The sequence below is a fragment of the Myotis lucifugus genome, unplaced genomic scaffold (assembly GCF_000147115.1).
Source record: "Myotis lucifugus unplaced genomic scaffold, Myoluc2.0 scaffold_365, whole genome shotgun sequence".
Lineage (NCBI taxonomy): Eukaryota > Metazoa > Chordata > Mammalia > Chiroptera > Vespertilionidae > Myotis > Myotis lucifugus.
The window spans coordinates 24,173-39,630 of record NW_005871413.1 but is presented as its reverse complement, the minus strand read 5'-3'; the positions used below and the strand labels follow the sequence as shown (position 1 = coordinate 39,630).

At 41.8% G+C, this 15,458-nt stretch overlaps 1 protein-coding gene across 1 annotated transcript in view; it reads right to left on the bottom strand.

The window, feature by feature from the left end:
* The window catches only part of LOC102421612 (putative uncharacterized zinc finger protein 814), a gene marked incomplete at its 3' end in the record, with an annotated part of 45,051 nt that overhangs the window by 20,172 nt on the left and 9,421 nt on the right, over nucleotides 1-15,458 (bottom strand). The window contains exons 2-3 of the mRNA XM_023764983.1: nucleotides 15,220-15,346; nucleotides 9,001-10,105 (exon numbers count right to left, since the gene is read on the bottom strand). Of these exons, the coding sequence (XP_023620751.1) occupies nucleotides 9,001-10,105; nucleotides 15,220-15,346 (1,232 nt within the window). The remainder of the gene's footprint in view (nucleotides 1-9,000; nucleotides 10,106-15,219; nucleotides 15,347-15,458) is intronic.

Below are 15,458 nucleotides of genomic sequence, written 5' to 3'. Positions count from 1 at the left end.
CCCAAAAGGAGGTGGAGAAATTATGAATTTATTAGGTCCTCTGGAATACCAGATGGGCTAAGTCCCTCAAGTGGCACCAGCCCCCCAAAGATGGTGTCAGGAGGGTTTTTTTAAAAAATATATTTTATTGATTTTTTTCCAGCCAAGGAGGGAAGAGGGATAGAGAGTTAGAAACATCGATGAGAGAGAAACATGGATCAGCTGCCTCCTGCACACCCCACACTAGGGATATGCCTGCAACCAAGGCACATGCCCTTGACTGGACTCGAACCCGGGACCCCTCGGTCCGCAGGCTGACGCTCTATCCACTGAGCCAAACAGGTCAGGGCGGTGTCAGAGGTTTTTAAAGGACTCTTGGCAGGCTTTCTCTGGGTGGAGAATTCTCTGTGCAGGTCTGCATTCTGGGAAACTCCAAAGAGGAGCTGTGAGAAATAAGGCGATCCCCCCAATTCAGGGGTCCTGATAGAACACAAAACATACTCGGGAGGCAGGCAGCAAGACAAATATCTTTACTTCTACGTAGAAAGGTGCACACACATGGTCTGGAAGCCCAGGCACAGAGCAGATGGTCTGCTTGGCTTTATAATCCCTGATGCACGTGACTGGTCCCTCACTCTTTTTTGTTCAGAGTGGGCCACCAGCACAGGACAGATTCAAACCCGGTGGCAATCTGATTTCTAGCCTTAAACTCCTTTTGGCACCCCTCCTGGAACCCCAATGGGATCTGTGTGTATATGGGGATCAAAGGAGCCCCTGCACTCTGTCCTCTTCCTAGTCTGTCTGTCTACTGAAAAAGGTTTATGATATCCCAAAGTGAAAGGGATAGTGAATTTATCAGAGTGCAAGTTCCACTCCATTTGCTGGGCAAGGCCACAAGTAAGGGTCCCCCATAACACCACCAGACATCGGCTTGCGGACTGAAAGGTCCCGGGTTCGATTCCGGTCAAGGGCATGTACCTGGGTTGCGGGCACATCCCCAGTGGGAGGTGTGCGGGAGGCAGCTGATCGATGTTTCTCTCTCATCGATGTTTCTGGCTCTCTGTCTCTCTCCCTTCCTCTCTGTAAAAAATCAATAAAATATATTTTAAAAAAAGAAAGAACTTTAGTAAAGATTGGAGATTGGTTATGGATTTCAGCTTTTCTACATTGGGTTTCCATGTAAGCTGGTAGGTCAGGGTGTGGAAGAGTCACTAGAATCTGTAGAGGCCCCACTGGTTGTAGGGCAGCCTCCTGGGCTGCTTTATCTGCAGCCTAGTTCCCTCTTGCTTCTGGGGAGTCCCCTTGTCTCACATAGGTAGAGGTGGAAAGACTTAGTTATATCTGGTAGTGCTAGTTGGCCCATCTTCCTTGCTCTGCTCATGTCTGTCTTACTGCCTGATATATCACCTCAAGGATCCTGGCTCTGAATTCTTTCGGGGAAAATGGATGTTGGATTTCTTCTGTAGCTGCTTCGTGCTGAGAAGGGACAAAGTTTTCTTTTCAAAGCCAAGAGATCCTTGCTGTCTGTCATGAGGCCTGGGCACAGAAGGAGGTGGGCTGGTAACCTGGCGGAGACAAAATGTAACAAATGGTCTGGTGGAAGGGAAAGAAAACATTTTAGTTTTAATAACCTCGATTGAAATAGAATTTTTCTCCTCAAAATACCTCTATGTTTATCAAAAGAGCCAAATCAAGACCAATTTATGTACTGTATTCAATTTGGCCTGATTGTTTGCATAAACACAACAAGAATGGTAACTGACTACCTTTGCCAGAATTTCATAATTGAATTTTTTTTTAAATATATTTTATTGATTTTTTACAGAGAGGAAGGGAGAGAGATAAAGAGTTAGAAACATCGATGAGAGAAAAACATCGATCAGCTGCCTCCTGCACACCTCCCACTGGGGATGCGCCCGCAACCCAGATACATGCCCTTGACCGGAATCGAACCTGGGACCTTTCAGTCCGCAGGCCGACGCTCCATCCACTGAGCCAAACCAGTTCTGGCACATAATTGAATCTTAATGTGCCCTGTAGGGCCAAAAAGCTAAGCTATCCAGCTGCCATCAGGCCTGTCCGCAGTATCTGCTGAGTTAGGTGAATTCCTCACCTGCAGTGGCTCTACCCAAGGCCATGCCCTAGGCTTCCAGAGAGGAAGGGAGTGAGATAGAGAGTTAGAAACATCGATGAGACAGCCACGGGGATGCCCTTACTGCCCCCCCTTTTCCTCTAACCAACCACCCGCAACCAAGGTACATGCCCTTGACCGGAATCGAACCTGGGACCCTTCAGTCCGCAGGCCGACGCTCTATCCACTGAGCCAAACCGGTTACGGCCGGCACTCTTTTTTTTTTTTTACAGAGAGGAAGGGAGAGGGATAGAGAGTTAGAAACATCCATGAGTGAAAATCATGGATCAGCTGCCTCCTGCACGCCCCCTACTGGGGATGTGCCCACAACCCAGGTATATGCCCTTGACGACCGGGATCAAACCTGGGACCCCTCAGTCCACAGGCCGACGCTCTATCCACTCAGCCAAGCCGGTCAGGGCTCCATGGCACTCTTATTGGCTTCAAGTCTTCAGAGTTCAGACAGGGCTCTTTAAAACATGATACTCCTCTCAAAGTTTTTGGTCAACTATTGGAAACTGGTCTTACTGAATTTATGCAAAGAAATGTATGGCCATGATTTATTTATTAAGTATTGCCGAATTTCAGAGGAATTACATAAGGAGAAAAATATACTGACCTGCTTTAAGATCTTCTGATTTTCCTTGTCCAAGTTGGACAAGACCCCTAATGAGCCAATTATTTAGTAGTCATCTTTATTGCACACAGGTTCAGAGCAGATTACCTCTGTCAAATTCTGAACAAACACAGGAGGGAGTATTTCCTTTTTATATCCTCCTAGTTCTGTGTAAGACAGCTTGTAACCTTGAGTACATATCGTATCCAATCAAACACCTGTCATATCTATACAGACAACTTGTAACTTTGAGTTCCATATCATATCTATAGACACCTAGCATCAATACCAGTGTATCAGTTAGATGGCTAGCTTGCAAGGTCAGACAGTTATGTTCATCTTTTTAAAAAATTTTTTTTCCCTATGGAAGAAATAGTTTATTTTATTTTATTGCTTAAAGTATTACAAAGAGTATTACATATTTCTCCCCCCCCCCCCCGACCACCCTTGGGATTCCCCCGGGGCCCCTACCCCCCAGTGGCAGGGGGCCGCGGGGGTTTAACATTGCCTGCTTAGCAGTCCCTCGGGGTGCAGTTACGTTCCCCACTGGGCCTGTAACCCTCCCCAGCCTTCCCACTGTAGTTGACAGTCTGTTCGATGCTGCTCTGCCTCTGTTATCTATTTTTGTTCATCAGTTTATAATGGTCTTATATCCATAAATGATTGAGATCATGTGGTATTTTTCTTACATTGACTGGCTTATTTCACTTAGCATAATGCTCTCCGGTTCCATCCATGCTGTTGCAAATGGTAAGAATTCCTTCTTTTTTACAGCAGCATAGTATTCCATTGTGTAGATGTACCACAGTTTTCTAATCCACTCATCTGCTGATGGGCACTTAGGCTGTTTCCAGATCTTTGCTAGGGTAAATTGTGCTGCTATGAACATAGGGATGCATATATCCTTTCTGATTGGGGTTTCTTGTTTCTTGGGATATATTCCTAGAAGTGGGATCACTGGGTCAAATGGGAGTTCCATTTTTAACTCTTTGAGGAAACTCCATACTGTCTTCCATAGTGGCTGCACCAGTCTGCATTCCCACCGGCAGTGCATGAGTGTTCCCTTTTCTCCGCATCCTCTCCAGCACTTGTATTTGATGATAGCCAGTCTGACAGGTGTGAGATGGTACCTCATTGTTGTTTTGATTTGCATCTCTTGGATGATTAGTGACTTTGACCATGTTTTCATATGTCTCTTTGCTTTCTGAATGTCCTCTTTTAAAAAGTGTCTATTTAGGTCCTTTGCCCATTTTTTGATTGGATTGTTTATCTTCCTTTTGTTAAGTTGTATGAGTTCCCTATAAATGTTGGAGATTAAAGGTTTATCTTTTCTATTTAAACAAAAAACAAAGTTATTTTACAGTCTAAAACTAACAATGTTGACCTACACAATAAGAGACTGTCTAAGAATAACAGAGTAATTCAAAGAGCAGTTTTTTCAAAGGAGCGACCACTATGCTTCAATTTGACCCATGCTGGCAACAATGAACAAGAAGCAAAATAACAACAGATTAATGCCCAGGAGAATGGCAGTTTTGCACCTTTTTTATACATTAGACTCAAAGGAGAAGCCATATGGGGGTTAAATGAAATTCATTGGTGATAAATTAGGGGAGGGCTGAGGAGGGAAATCTGACAGATTGGACAAAAAGTTAAAAAAAAATAGACACAGACTTTTTTTGTAAAAGGTTATTGATTAGTTAACAGTTAATATTTAACTTATAACAATAACAACTGGGGCTGTGTGGACTGTTGTCTTGAGAGATCGTGCCCTTAGGGAGTCTGTAAAACGGAAATTTTCCTGAAAATCCAAAGGCATGTTATCTTAGATGCAAAAAGACAATAGGCAGGCTCAATAAGGTAAAAGTTGACTTTTGCAAAAAGACAAAACAAAACACTAAAACAAGGTTAGGACATAACTACCCGAGATAAGCTTTTACTTACAAAGTTTTAATTCAAACCATCCTATATGGTTACCTTTGGCCTCTGAGTTTGTAAGATTGACCATGCCATGACAGGCTCCCTGAGCTTGCTAGGTTTACTATGGGCCATCATTTTTGTCCATACTGGGGAGTTAAAACCTGTGAGTTCAAGAGAAAATTCAATGAGTGGTTGATTTCCTCCAGGACCCATTGCTGACATCCTCCTTAACACGATGCCCCCAGTATTGTTGGTGTCCCTTTACCTGGACTCCTAGAAGTATTCACTCTTTATGTCAATAAAGCCTTAGGCCCTAGCCAGTTCAGCTCAGGGTATAGAGCAAAGCCTTGCAGACCAAAAGCTACCAGGTGCGATTCCAGTCAAGGGCACATGCCTGGGTTTTGGGCTCCATGCCATTGGAGATGTTCAGGAGGCAGCCAATGAATGATTCTCATCATTGGTGTTTCTACCTCTCTCTACTGCTCCCTCCTCTCTGAAATCAATAAAATAATTATTTTAAAAGAGATAAATAACTTAAGCTTTAGATTCTAAAAGTGGTCGAGGTATTTGTAATGACAAAAAAAAAATCTTTTTTTTTGGCTGTGACCTTCCACTATTTATGAGATGCACCTGTTAATTAAACCCCAAGATTGTTGGCTCCTTTAATTCAAACAGCTCCTCTGTTCAAAATGCAGAACATGATAAGCTACTTTCAAGGCTGCATTCTTGCCACCCATTCTCCCTGCTGTTTTCACACCTCAGGGATAATTTGTACCAAGGAATCTCTAGTTAGTAGAAAGTTTCTTCCCTCCGCCCATTCAAACCACCCTCTTTTGAACTCTTCATAACTTTTGTTGTATTATTTTATAGGGTTGGGGAAAATACTGATAACGCACCTCCCCTATACATCTGCCAGACTATCTCCTGGAAAGCAAACAAACAAAATTTTAAAGAAAGCCCCTCATATAAACTTCAGCACGGCCCAAGGCCTCTGCATTGCTTGTCCTTACCCAAAGGCACTGCTGGAAAGCAGAAGCCACCCTTTCTTCCCTGTCCTGTACTGACTAGCAATACTTGGCCCTTTCCAATCTTGGAAAGTGAAATAAACTCTCTCTGCATGTCTTCTCTTTGCTGTGAATTCTTACACAGCCCACATCACTTGACAAACCCTAACAGTATTCCTTTATTCTAAGGAGTTAAGTGGGTGAAAATGAGAAAAATGACATTGTAGAGTCAAAATATTTCCTTCCTCTTTTCTAGGTTCTTTGGTTGCTCTAATAATTAAATTGGTGAATACAGATTAACGGGGCAAAAACCACCAAAAAGTTATTAACATGTATACCTCCATATACATGGAAACAACTCAGAAAAAGAGTAACTAGCCAAAATAGCAAACACCTTCACCTGAAAGACCACCTTCACCGTCAAAAAATGTTGTGGATAGCCCTAACCGGTTTGGCTCAATGGATAGAGCGTCAGCCTGCGGACTCAAGGGTCCCAGGGTCGATTCCAGTCAAGGGCATGTACCTTGGTTGCAGGCACATACCCAGTAGGGAGTGTGTAGAAGACAGCTGATCGATGTTTCTCTCTCATTTATGTTTCTCTCTATCCCTCTTCCTTCCTCTCAGTAAAAAAATCAATAAAATATGTATTAAAAAAAAATGTTGTGGATAGTCAGTTAGGGTAGATTGTCAGGAAAAGCACAGTAAGGACCTCAGTTGTGGTGCAGTGTGCTGTGCACTGCAGTGAAGGCTCGTACTCAAAAGGATTCTGTTCCAACCCAAAGACCCAGGGTGCAGACACAGGAGACTGGGAAGTAGGAAGTGGGCCCATAACATGATCTGGGCTACAGAGAAAACAGTGAGAGCCATTGTCTCATTCAGCCAGTAGGGACATAGCGGACAGAATCACATGGTGGTGGGTCCTATGCATGAATAAGAGGTGAGCACCCATCCAGGGACTGGGATCATGTAGGACTCCAGCATCACTTCCGAATATTAGGCCCCAGAATTCATGTCCAGTTGTATCCACTCCTGCAGGGTGAATGTCAGTGCCACATAGGAGCATCATTTGCAGGGTCAAGCTGAGGCAACAAATTCATCACAGTGGATGGGATCACAGCATGACACCCAACATGTGGGCGCAGTTGCAGAGGCCCAGCCCAAATATCCGAGGTCTCCTGTGGGTCAAACTCTGTGCTGGGATCAAAAAGGAGGCAGACAAATGCAGCTCACTCTGAAAGAAGATTCCCCTGGAGAAACCACTGCAGCTGAGAAATGATGGCGTTCCCCTCAACAGAGGGAGGCCAAAGGTAAGTGGTCTGAAATGTGAAGGGAATGGGAGGAAAAGCATAACTGCAACCATGGAAACAGGAGCTGCAGCTGAGCCACCCTGGTCCTCATACCGTACCTGCTCCAGTGAGGGCTGCTCATCAGGGGTAGAGACTGTTTCTGGCGCTAGAGAAAACAATGGGTTAAAATCCAGCCCCTTGAATCTAACACTTGTCTGTGGTGTAAACTTGGGGAGCTGACTTCATTTCTCTGATACTGAATTTTATCAGCGATTTGATATGAGTTTCCACTTGCCCAGGTTGTTGTGAGAATTAAAAGAGAAAATGCTTGAAAATCTAACCCTGGAATCCTGGCAACAAGTACTCAGCTTGTTACTTTTATTGATCTTGGAAGGCCAAAGTAAGCGCCATCAATCATCTGCATGTCACATTCAGCCAACTGAGATTCAGGGAGCTCTAGGGAGTCTGCTGGAGATTCAAATATATTGGCAGCATCCCTTGAAAACAAGAAAAATTTTCATGCTGCTTGAAGATATACTCAAGGTTGTCACAGTTACCCCCTCTGTACCTCAAAGCTTCCATATTCATATGAGGACTAGAGTGTCCACAGTCCACAGTGTTTCTAAGGAAAATACGGGCAGCAATGTAAATTGCGCAAAAACTTGCTAAGTTAATTTCTACACCATACTGTTCTGTCAAGAGCAAAGATTGTTTGGGGCCCCATAAAAGTTTTTCACCTCAGCATGTTTGGAGAGCTGAGATCTCCTTATAAGCTAACACACAGTAAATATTACACCCAAAATTAAAGAAGACTTAGGAAAAAGCCTTCATTATTTTACAAACCAAAGAGACATGAGAGTGGCAGTTCTTCCATTGATGACTTCGGCACTCAATAAATTCATCCCTGGCATCTAGGAAATGTGTGTCTCTAAAAATAGCAGTTCCTCTGCAATATTATGTTTCCTGGGGCCAATACTAATCAGTCCTATGTGGCAACTAATAACAGAAAAGAATTAAGAACTAAGGGCTCAGATCTTCGTAATTTTCTCCAACAAATTAGACAACAGAGTTACCTTCCCTGGGCACAAGAGGATGGTGACTGATTCCATCTGTAGGAACATATAGGTGGTATAGATGAAATACCTTTAGTAACAGAAATATGCATTGACATAGATCTGGAAGCACATCTAAGTATTTCAGAAAGTGATACATAGATACATACGGTTCCAAAATAAAAAGAAAAACAAAAAAACCCACAAAAACACTTATGGGGAATTTACATAATGTAGGTATTTAAATGTATGAGATTCAATTCAGATAAATGAGACTTCACAAATCCTATATAATAAAAGCCTTGGTGGCGTCATGCCCTCGTGCAACGTTGTTACAAGATGGCTGCACACACAATGGAGGTGGGGCCTGGGGCCCACTCCGTGTGAAGAGGCCTGGGGGTCCTGCAGCTCTGTGCAGCGTGGAGGAGGCTGGTCCCGGCGTCTCCGCTGCCTCTCACGAAGGAGGCGGGTCCCAGCAGAGGAGGCAGGTTGCAACAGGGGAGGGCAGTTGTTGGCAATCAAGCTGGCCTGGGAGAGCAGTTGTGAGCGATCAGGCCAGCAAGGGACGGCAGTTGGGTGCAATCAGGCCAGCAAGGGAGCAGTTAGGCGTCAATCAGGCCGGCAGGGGAGTGGTCAGGGGGCAATCTGGCTGGAAAGCAGAAGCGGTTAGGGGCAATCAGACAGACAGCAGGCGAGCTGTTAGGAGCCAGCTGTTCCAGATTGTGAGAGAAATGTCCGACTGCCAGCTCCATAAACCGGTAGTCGGACATCCCCTGAGGGGTGCCAGATTGGAGAGGGTGCAGGCCAGGTTGAGGGACAACCCCTTTCCCCCGTGCACGATTTTGTGCACCGGGCCTCTAGTTTTCTTATGCTATTGTTAAGTAATAACTAAGAAAACACATTTCCTACACATCTAAGAAAAGTCTCACATGTGAACTCATACTGCAGAGCAAATTTAGAAATTTGGCTGAGAGATATCTCATGTTAATTGCACTCATAAAGTCTTTATCCAGTGTGAACTCGATGATGATATTGGAGACTATAGTTCCTTGCAAACGATTTCCCACATTCACAGCATTTATAAGGCTTTTCTCCTGTATGAAGTCTCTGATGACGATGAAGAGCAGTGCTCCAGGTGAAAGATTTTCCACATTCACTGCATTTATAACACTTTTGTCTAGTGTGAATTTTCTGATGACAGTGAAGGCCAGTGTTAGTGGTAAAAGATTTCCCACATTCACTGCACTCATAAGGCCTTTCTCCAGTGTGCAATCTCTGATGACCTTGAAGGGCAATGCTGGTGGATAAAGTTTTCCCACATTCACTGCATTTATAAGAGTTTGCTCCAGTGTGAACTCGCTGATGACGAGAAAGGAGAGTGCTATAAATAAAAGATTTCCCACATTTAGTGCATTTATAAGGCTTTTCTCCAGTGTGAATTCTGTGATGAAGACGAAGGTCACTACTCCTGGGGAAAGATTTCCCACATTCACTGCACTCATAAGGTCTTTCTCCAGTGTGCAATCTCAGGTGATCTCGAAGAGCAGTGCTCCTGGTAAAAGATTTTCCACAATCACTGCATTTATAAGGCTTTTCTCCGGTGTGAACTCTCTGATGACAATGAAGGTCATCGCTAGTGGGAAAAGATTTTTCACATTCCCTGCATTTATAAGGCTTTTCTCCAGTGTGAATTCTCTGATGATGTTGATGAAGGTGACCTGTTGTGATAAAATTTTTCCCACATTCATTGCATTTGTAAGGCTTTTCTCCGGTATGAATTCTCTGATGACAACGAAGGGTACTGCTCCAGGAAAAAGATTTCCCACATTCATGGCACTCATAAGGCCTTTCTCCAGTGTGCAATCTCTGATGAACTTGAAGGGCAGTGCTCCTGGTAAAAGATTTCCCACATTCACTGCATTTATAAGGCTTTTCTCCAGTGTGAACTCTCTGGTGAAGACGAAGGTCAATGCTCCTGGTAAAAGATTTCCCACATTCATTGCATTTATAAGGCTTTTCTCTAGTGTGGATGAGTATGTTGGGCATTATCCCATGCACCAAAAACTTGCCGATTACATTCTTGCTCTGGAAAAATGCTGGGTTTGCAGGTTCTATCCCTGGTAGGGGGTATACAGGAGACAGGCAATCAATGTTTTGCTCTCATTACATGTTTCTCACAATCCCTCTCCCTATTTTTATAAAAATCAATTTCAGAATCTTAAAAACCAAAAAGAAGCATAGTTCAAATTAGCTAGGAGCTTTTATAAAAAAGAAAAGAAAAAAAGGTATTACACCTGACAGTGTGAACCACAAGGTATCATATGAGATGTTGGCAGATGACATGAATCTACTTCGAGAAAAACGTTAAGATCCCTCTATGAGCTTCTGAAATTAAAAACAAATTCAGAGCCCTGGCCAGGTGGCTCGCTCTGTGAAAGTGTGGTCCGAATATCCTGAGGTTGTGGGCTTGATCTCCCTTCAGGACACACCCAGAGGACAACCAATGAATGCATAGATCAGTGGAATAGAGATTTATGTTCACCTCTATATTTCTGTCTATCTCTGTCACACTTCATTTCTCTAAATTTAAAAATTAAAAATTTTAAAGACAAAATTAATTTGGAAAGGTTACAGGATGTAAAAGTTAAAACATAAACATCAGTTTCATTTCTACACATTAACAATAAATTCTTCGATAGAGAAATGAAGAAAGTAGTCAAGTTTGCAATAGAATCAATAATAAACTACTCGGGAATAAATTCCACCAAAATGGTGAAAGGTCTGTACATTGAACTCAAGACAGTGATGAAAAAATGGAAGAAAACACAAACAAATGGAAAGACATCTGTGCTTTAGGATTTCAAATTTAATACCCTTATAACATCTATACTACCCAAAGCAATCTACAGATTAAATGCAATCCTAATGATAATGTCAATGGTATTTTACAAAGAAACAAAAACAGAATCTTGAAATGTATGGAACCAAAAGACCTGGAAGAGCAAAAGCAAACTTGAGCAAGAACAAACCAGGTGGCATCAAACTTCTTGACTTCAATCTATTACAAAGCCAAAGCAACCAAACAGTGTGTAGCTGGAATAAACATAGAAACACAGTCCAACAGAACAGAACAGAACAGAGAAGACCGAAATAAACCCAGGCACATACATTCAAGTATCCTTTGACAAAAACCATAAGACACACAAGAAAGAAAAGATAGTTTTTTCACTGAATGGTGCTGGTAAAAGTGCCTATTCACAGGTAAAACAACAAAACTGGACACCACTGAAAAAAAATAAACTCAAACTGCATAAAATAATTAAATGACAATCCCCAAACTTAAAACTACTTCAAAACAACCTAGAGAAAAAGCTTTGGACATGATTTTCTGAATGTGACAACCACCACCAGGCAAAGAGGGCAAACTAAACAGTCTAAACAACAACAAATGAAAAAGTGTCTTCACATCACAACAGCAATTAACAACATGATATTAAAAGGCAATCTAGCCCTAACCAGTTTGGCTCATTGGATAGAGCATTGGCCTGCGGACTGAAGGGTCCTAGGTTCGATTCTGGTCAAGGCCATGTACCTTGGTTGCGGGCACAACCCCAGTAGGGGGCATGCAGAAGGCAGCTGATGGGTGTTTCTCTCTCATGGATGTTTCTAACTCTCTATTCCTCTCCATTCCTCTCTGTAAAAAATCAATAATCAATAAAATATATTTTAAAAAAAATAAAAATAAAAGGCAATCTAGCCCTGGCTGGTTTGGCTCAGTGGATAGAGCATCGGCATGTGGACTGAAGGGTCCTGGATTCAATTCCGGTCAAGGGCATGTACCTTGGTTGCAGGCACATCCCCAGTAGGGGGTGTGCAGGAGGCAGCTGATGGATGTTTTTCTCTCATTGATGTTTCTAACTCTCTATCCCTATCCCTTTCTCTCTGTAAAAATTAATAAAAGTATATTTTTTAAAAAGGCAATCTACAGGATGGGAGAAAATACTTGCAAGTCATATGAACATATCGCTTGGAGATGTTGTGGATTCAGTCAGATCTCCACAAAAAGTGAATATTGAGATATAGAAAGAAATTCTCACAAGTATTTGGAGTTCCAATTAAATAATAAAGACAAGGTAACATATACTGCAGGCTAATAAAACACAACTACTCTGTGTGAAAAATACTTTATCAGTACAGAGTTACAAGCTCAGGGAAATTCAGAGACCTAAAGTGACCACAAAGGATGGTCTGAAATTAAAACTTTCTAACTAAAAGTAGTTAATGACAGCCAAAACAGGTTTGGTTCAGTGGATAGAGCATCAGGCTGTGGAATGAAAGGTCCCAGGTTCGATTCCGGTCAAGGGCATGTACCTGGGTTGCGGGCACATCCCGGGTAGGAGGTGTGCAGGAGGCAGCTGATCAATGTTTCTCTCTCATCGATGTTTCTAACTCTCTCCCTTCCTCTCTGTAAAAAATCAATAAAATATATATTTTAAAAAAAAGTAGTTAATGACAGATAGACATGTCCTCAGCTGGAATATTCAACGACAAAAGTGAATCTTTACCTTAACTTACCCTATCATCTTTTGCATTTATGATAACATCCCTTTGGAATGTCAGAGTAACTGCCCTTTTTGGGATTCCTCAGGGCACAACCAAATGCACCATAGCAAAGACTACAAATACTCTCTCTCATTGCTGTTTTCATCATATTAATATTGATTATTATTGAATATCCTGTACCCAACTATGTAAAAGATTTATCATTTTACTTTTTTTTTCATTTTACTTTTTATCCAATACCAGAAGTAGCCCCACTTTGTTCTCTTCTGCCTACTTAATCAATCACCAATGAATTTCATGTAACCCAGCTATGCCTGCTCTTTTGATTGTAATGTATCAAATAAGATGCAAAACTGCCATTCTCTGGAGCATTATATCAATGCCTTGAGATTTTGCTTCTTACAAACTGTTGAAAGTTTCGACCAAATAAACTCACAAAAATTATTTCCAGGTTTGAATATTTCTTATATTCACACTGGTCAACAGCATCTGAGCCTGCTGGAAAGATAGCCACACTAAACTTCCTGAATGCAGGATTGCCAAAAACATTGAATTTGTAAAAACAAAAATACTACCAAGCCCAGCTGTGGTGGCTCAGTGAATTGAGTGTCGTCCCATGGACCAAGAGGTCCCAGGTCCATGGACCAAGATGTCCCAGGTTCGATTCCCAGTCAGGGCACATGCCTGGGTTACTGGCTCCATCCCCAGTAGGGCCTGTGCAGGAGGCAGCCAATCAATGATTTTCTCTCATTACTGGTGTTTTTATCTCTCTTTCCCTCTCCCTTCCTCTCTGAAGTCAAAAAAAATATTAAAACCAAAAGAAAAAACCCTTAAAATATCTGCAAAGCACAATTAAGCACATGCAAAAAGAAGAGTGAGTACCTGTATGTAATAAAATTTAATATATAAAATATAGAAGGTATTCAACAGACCCATTAACCAAAAAATATGGTTAAAAAATAGGCTAGAAAAATTAAAGACAAAGAGAGAATCTTAAAGGTAGCAAGAGAAAAGAAAACTGTTACCTACAAAGGAGTTCCCATAAGGCTGACACCTGATTTCCCATCAGAAACTCTACAGGCCAGAAGGGAATGGCATGAAGTACTCAGGTAATGGAAAGCAAGGATCTGAGACCAAGATTACTATATCCAGCAAGGCTATCATTCAAAATAGACGGTCAAATAAAGAGCTTCCCAGACAAAAAAGGCTCAAGGAGTTCATCACCACCAAGCCAGCATTACAAGATATGCTAAAGGGATTGCTGAGAAGAAGAAACAGAGAAAGTAACCTAGCCATACAGAATTAAAATGGCTATAAATAAGTATCTCTCAATAATAACTCTAAATGTAAATGGTTTAATGCTCCAATAAAAAGGTGTAGGGTAGCTGAATGGATACAAAAACATGACCCAACTTTATGCTGTCTACAAGAGACCCACCTCAAAACAAAAGACACACACAGGATGAAGTGAAGAGATGGAAAATAATTTTCCATGCAAAAGGAAAACAACAAAAAAAGCTGGAGTACCAATACTCATATCCGACAAAATAGACTTTAAAAAAGCATCATATTAAAAGAAATAAGCTAGTTGGAGAAAGATAAATATCATATGATCTCACTCATTTTTGGAATATAATGAACAACATAAACTGATGAACAAAAGTAGAGTTAGAGGGTAAAAAATATTCTACAATATAATAGAAGTAATCCAGTTATTTGCAGATTTTTAGTATTTCCTACAACTTTTGTGATACAATTTTGGTAATATTATTATAATTATTCTTGAATTATAATTATTACATATATGGTCATTTTTCTTGAATAATTGATGTTTATTGCATGTAACATTATAAATAAAATCATTTTTCTTGAAATAAAATAAAAAAACTGAAAGTAAATAAAAAATAGGCTAGCCCGGCCAGCATGGCAGAGTGGTTGAGAGTCAACCTATGAACCAGGAGGTCAGGATTCGATTCCTGAATAGGGCACATGCCTGAATAGGGTTTGATACCCAGCAGGGGGCGTGCAGGAAGCAGTGGATCAATGATTCTCTCTCATCATGGATGTTTCTCTCCCTTCCTCTCTGAAATCAATAAAAATATATTTTTAAAAAATAGGCTAGCCGAAACCGGTTTGGCTCAGTGGATAGAGCGTCGGCCTGCGGACTGAAAGGTCCCAGGTTCGATTCCGGTCAAGGGCATGTACTTTGGTTGTGGGCACATCCCCAGTAGATGTGCAGGAGGCAGCTGATCGATGTTTCTCTCTCGTCGATGTTTCTAACTCTCTATCTCTCTCCCTTCCTCTCTGTAAAAAATCAATAAAATATATTTTAAAAAAAATAGGCTAAAGATGTAGAGGAATTTTTCCCAATAATATGCACATATGACCAACAGGAATATAAAGAATGCTTTTCCTCACTAATCAAGGTGGAATCCTTTGGGCAACCTGCCACAATACCAACCACAAATCCCTGCCAAGTAGTTCAGTACAGGAGGTGTTGTGATTGCAGAAAAATTAAAGGCCAAAGCAAACAAACCAGACCTACCAAGAACAGCAAGGGCCCAAAAAACTGGAAAGTCAAGCAGTGAGGACAGAGCACACCCTGTGTAAAGGGGCATGAGGATATGTAAAGTCAAGTCCAGGTCACTGGTGAGAGCGAGGGTCTTACCCAGGGAGGATAGAAGTTCAAAGTTCTCCAGCATCACATTCAGGTACAGCTGCCTCTGATCCTCATCAAGGAGCCTCCATTCCTCCCTGGAGAAGTACAGGGCAATGTCCTCAAAGGTCACACCAACCTGTCAGAATGGAGACAAATGATTATTCAGAATTTTTTTTTTTTTGCATGTTCGTTGTAATTCCAGTTTGGTCCTGGGAGTGTGTCTGTGTAGCATCCACTTACTCTGCAGC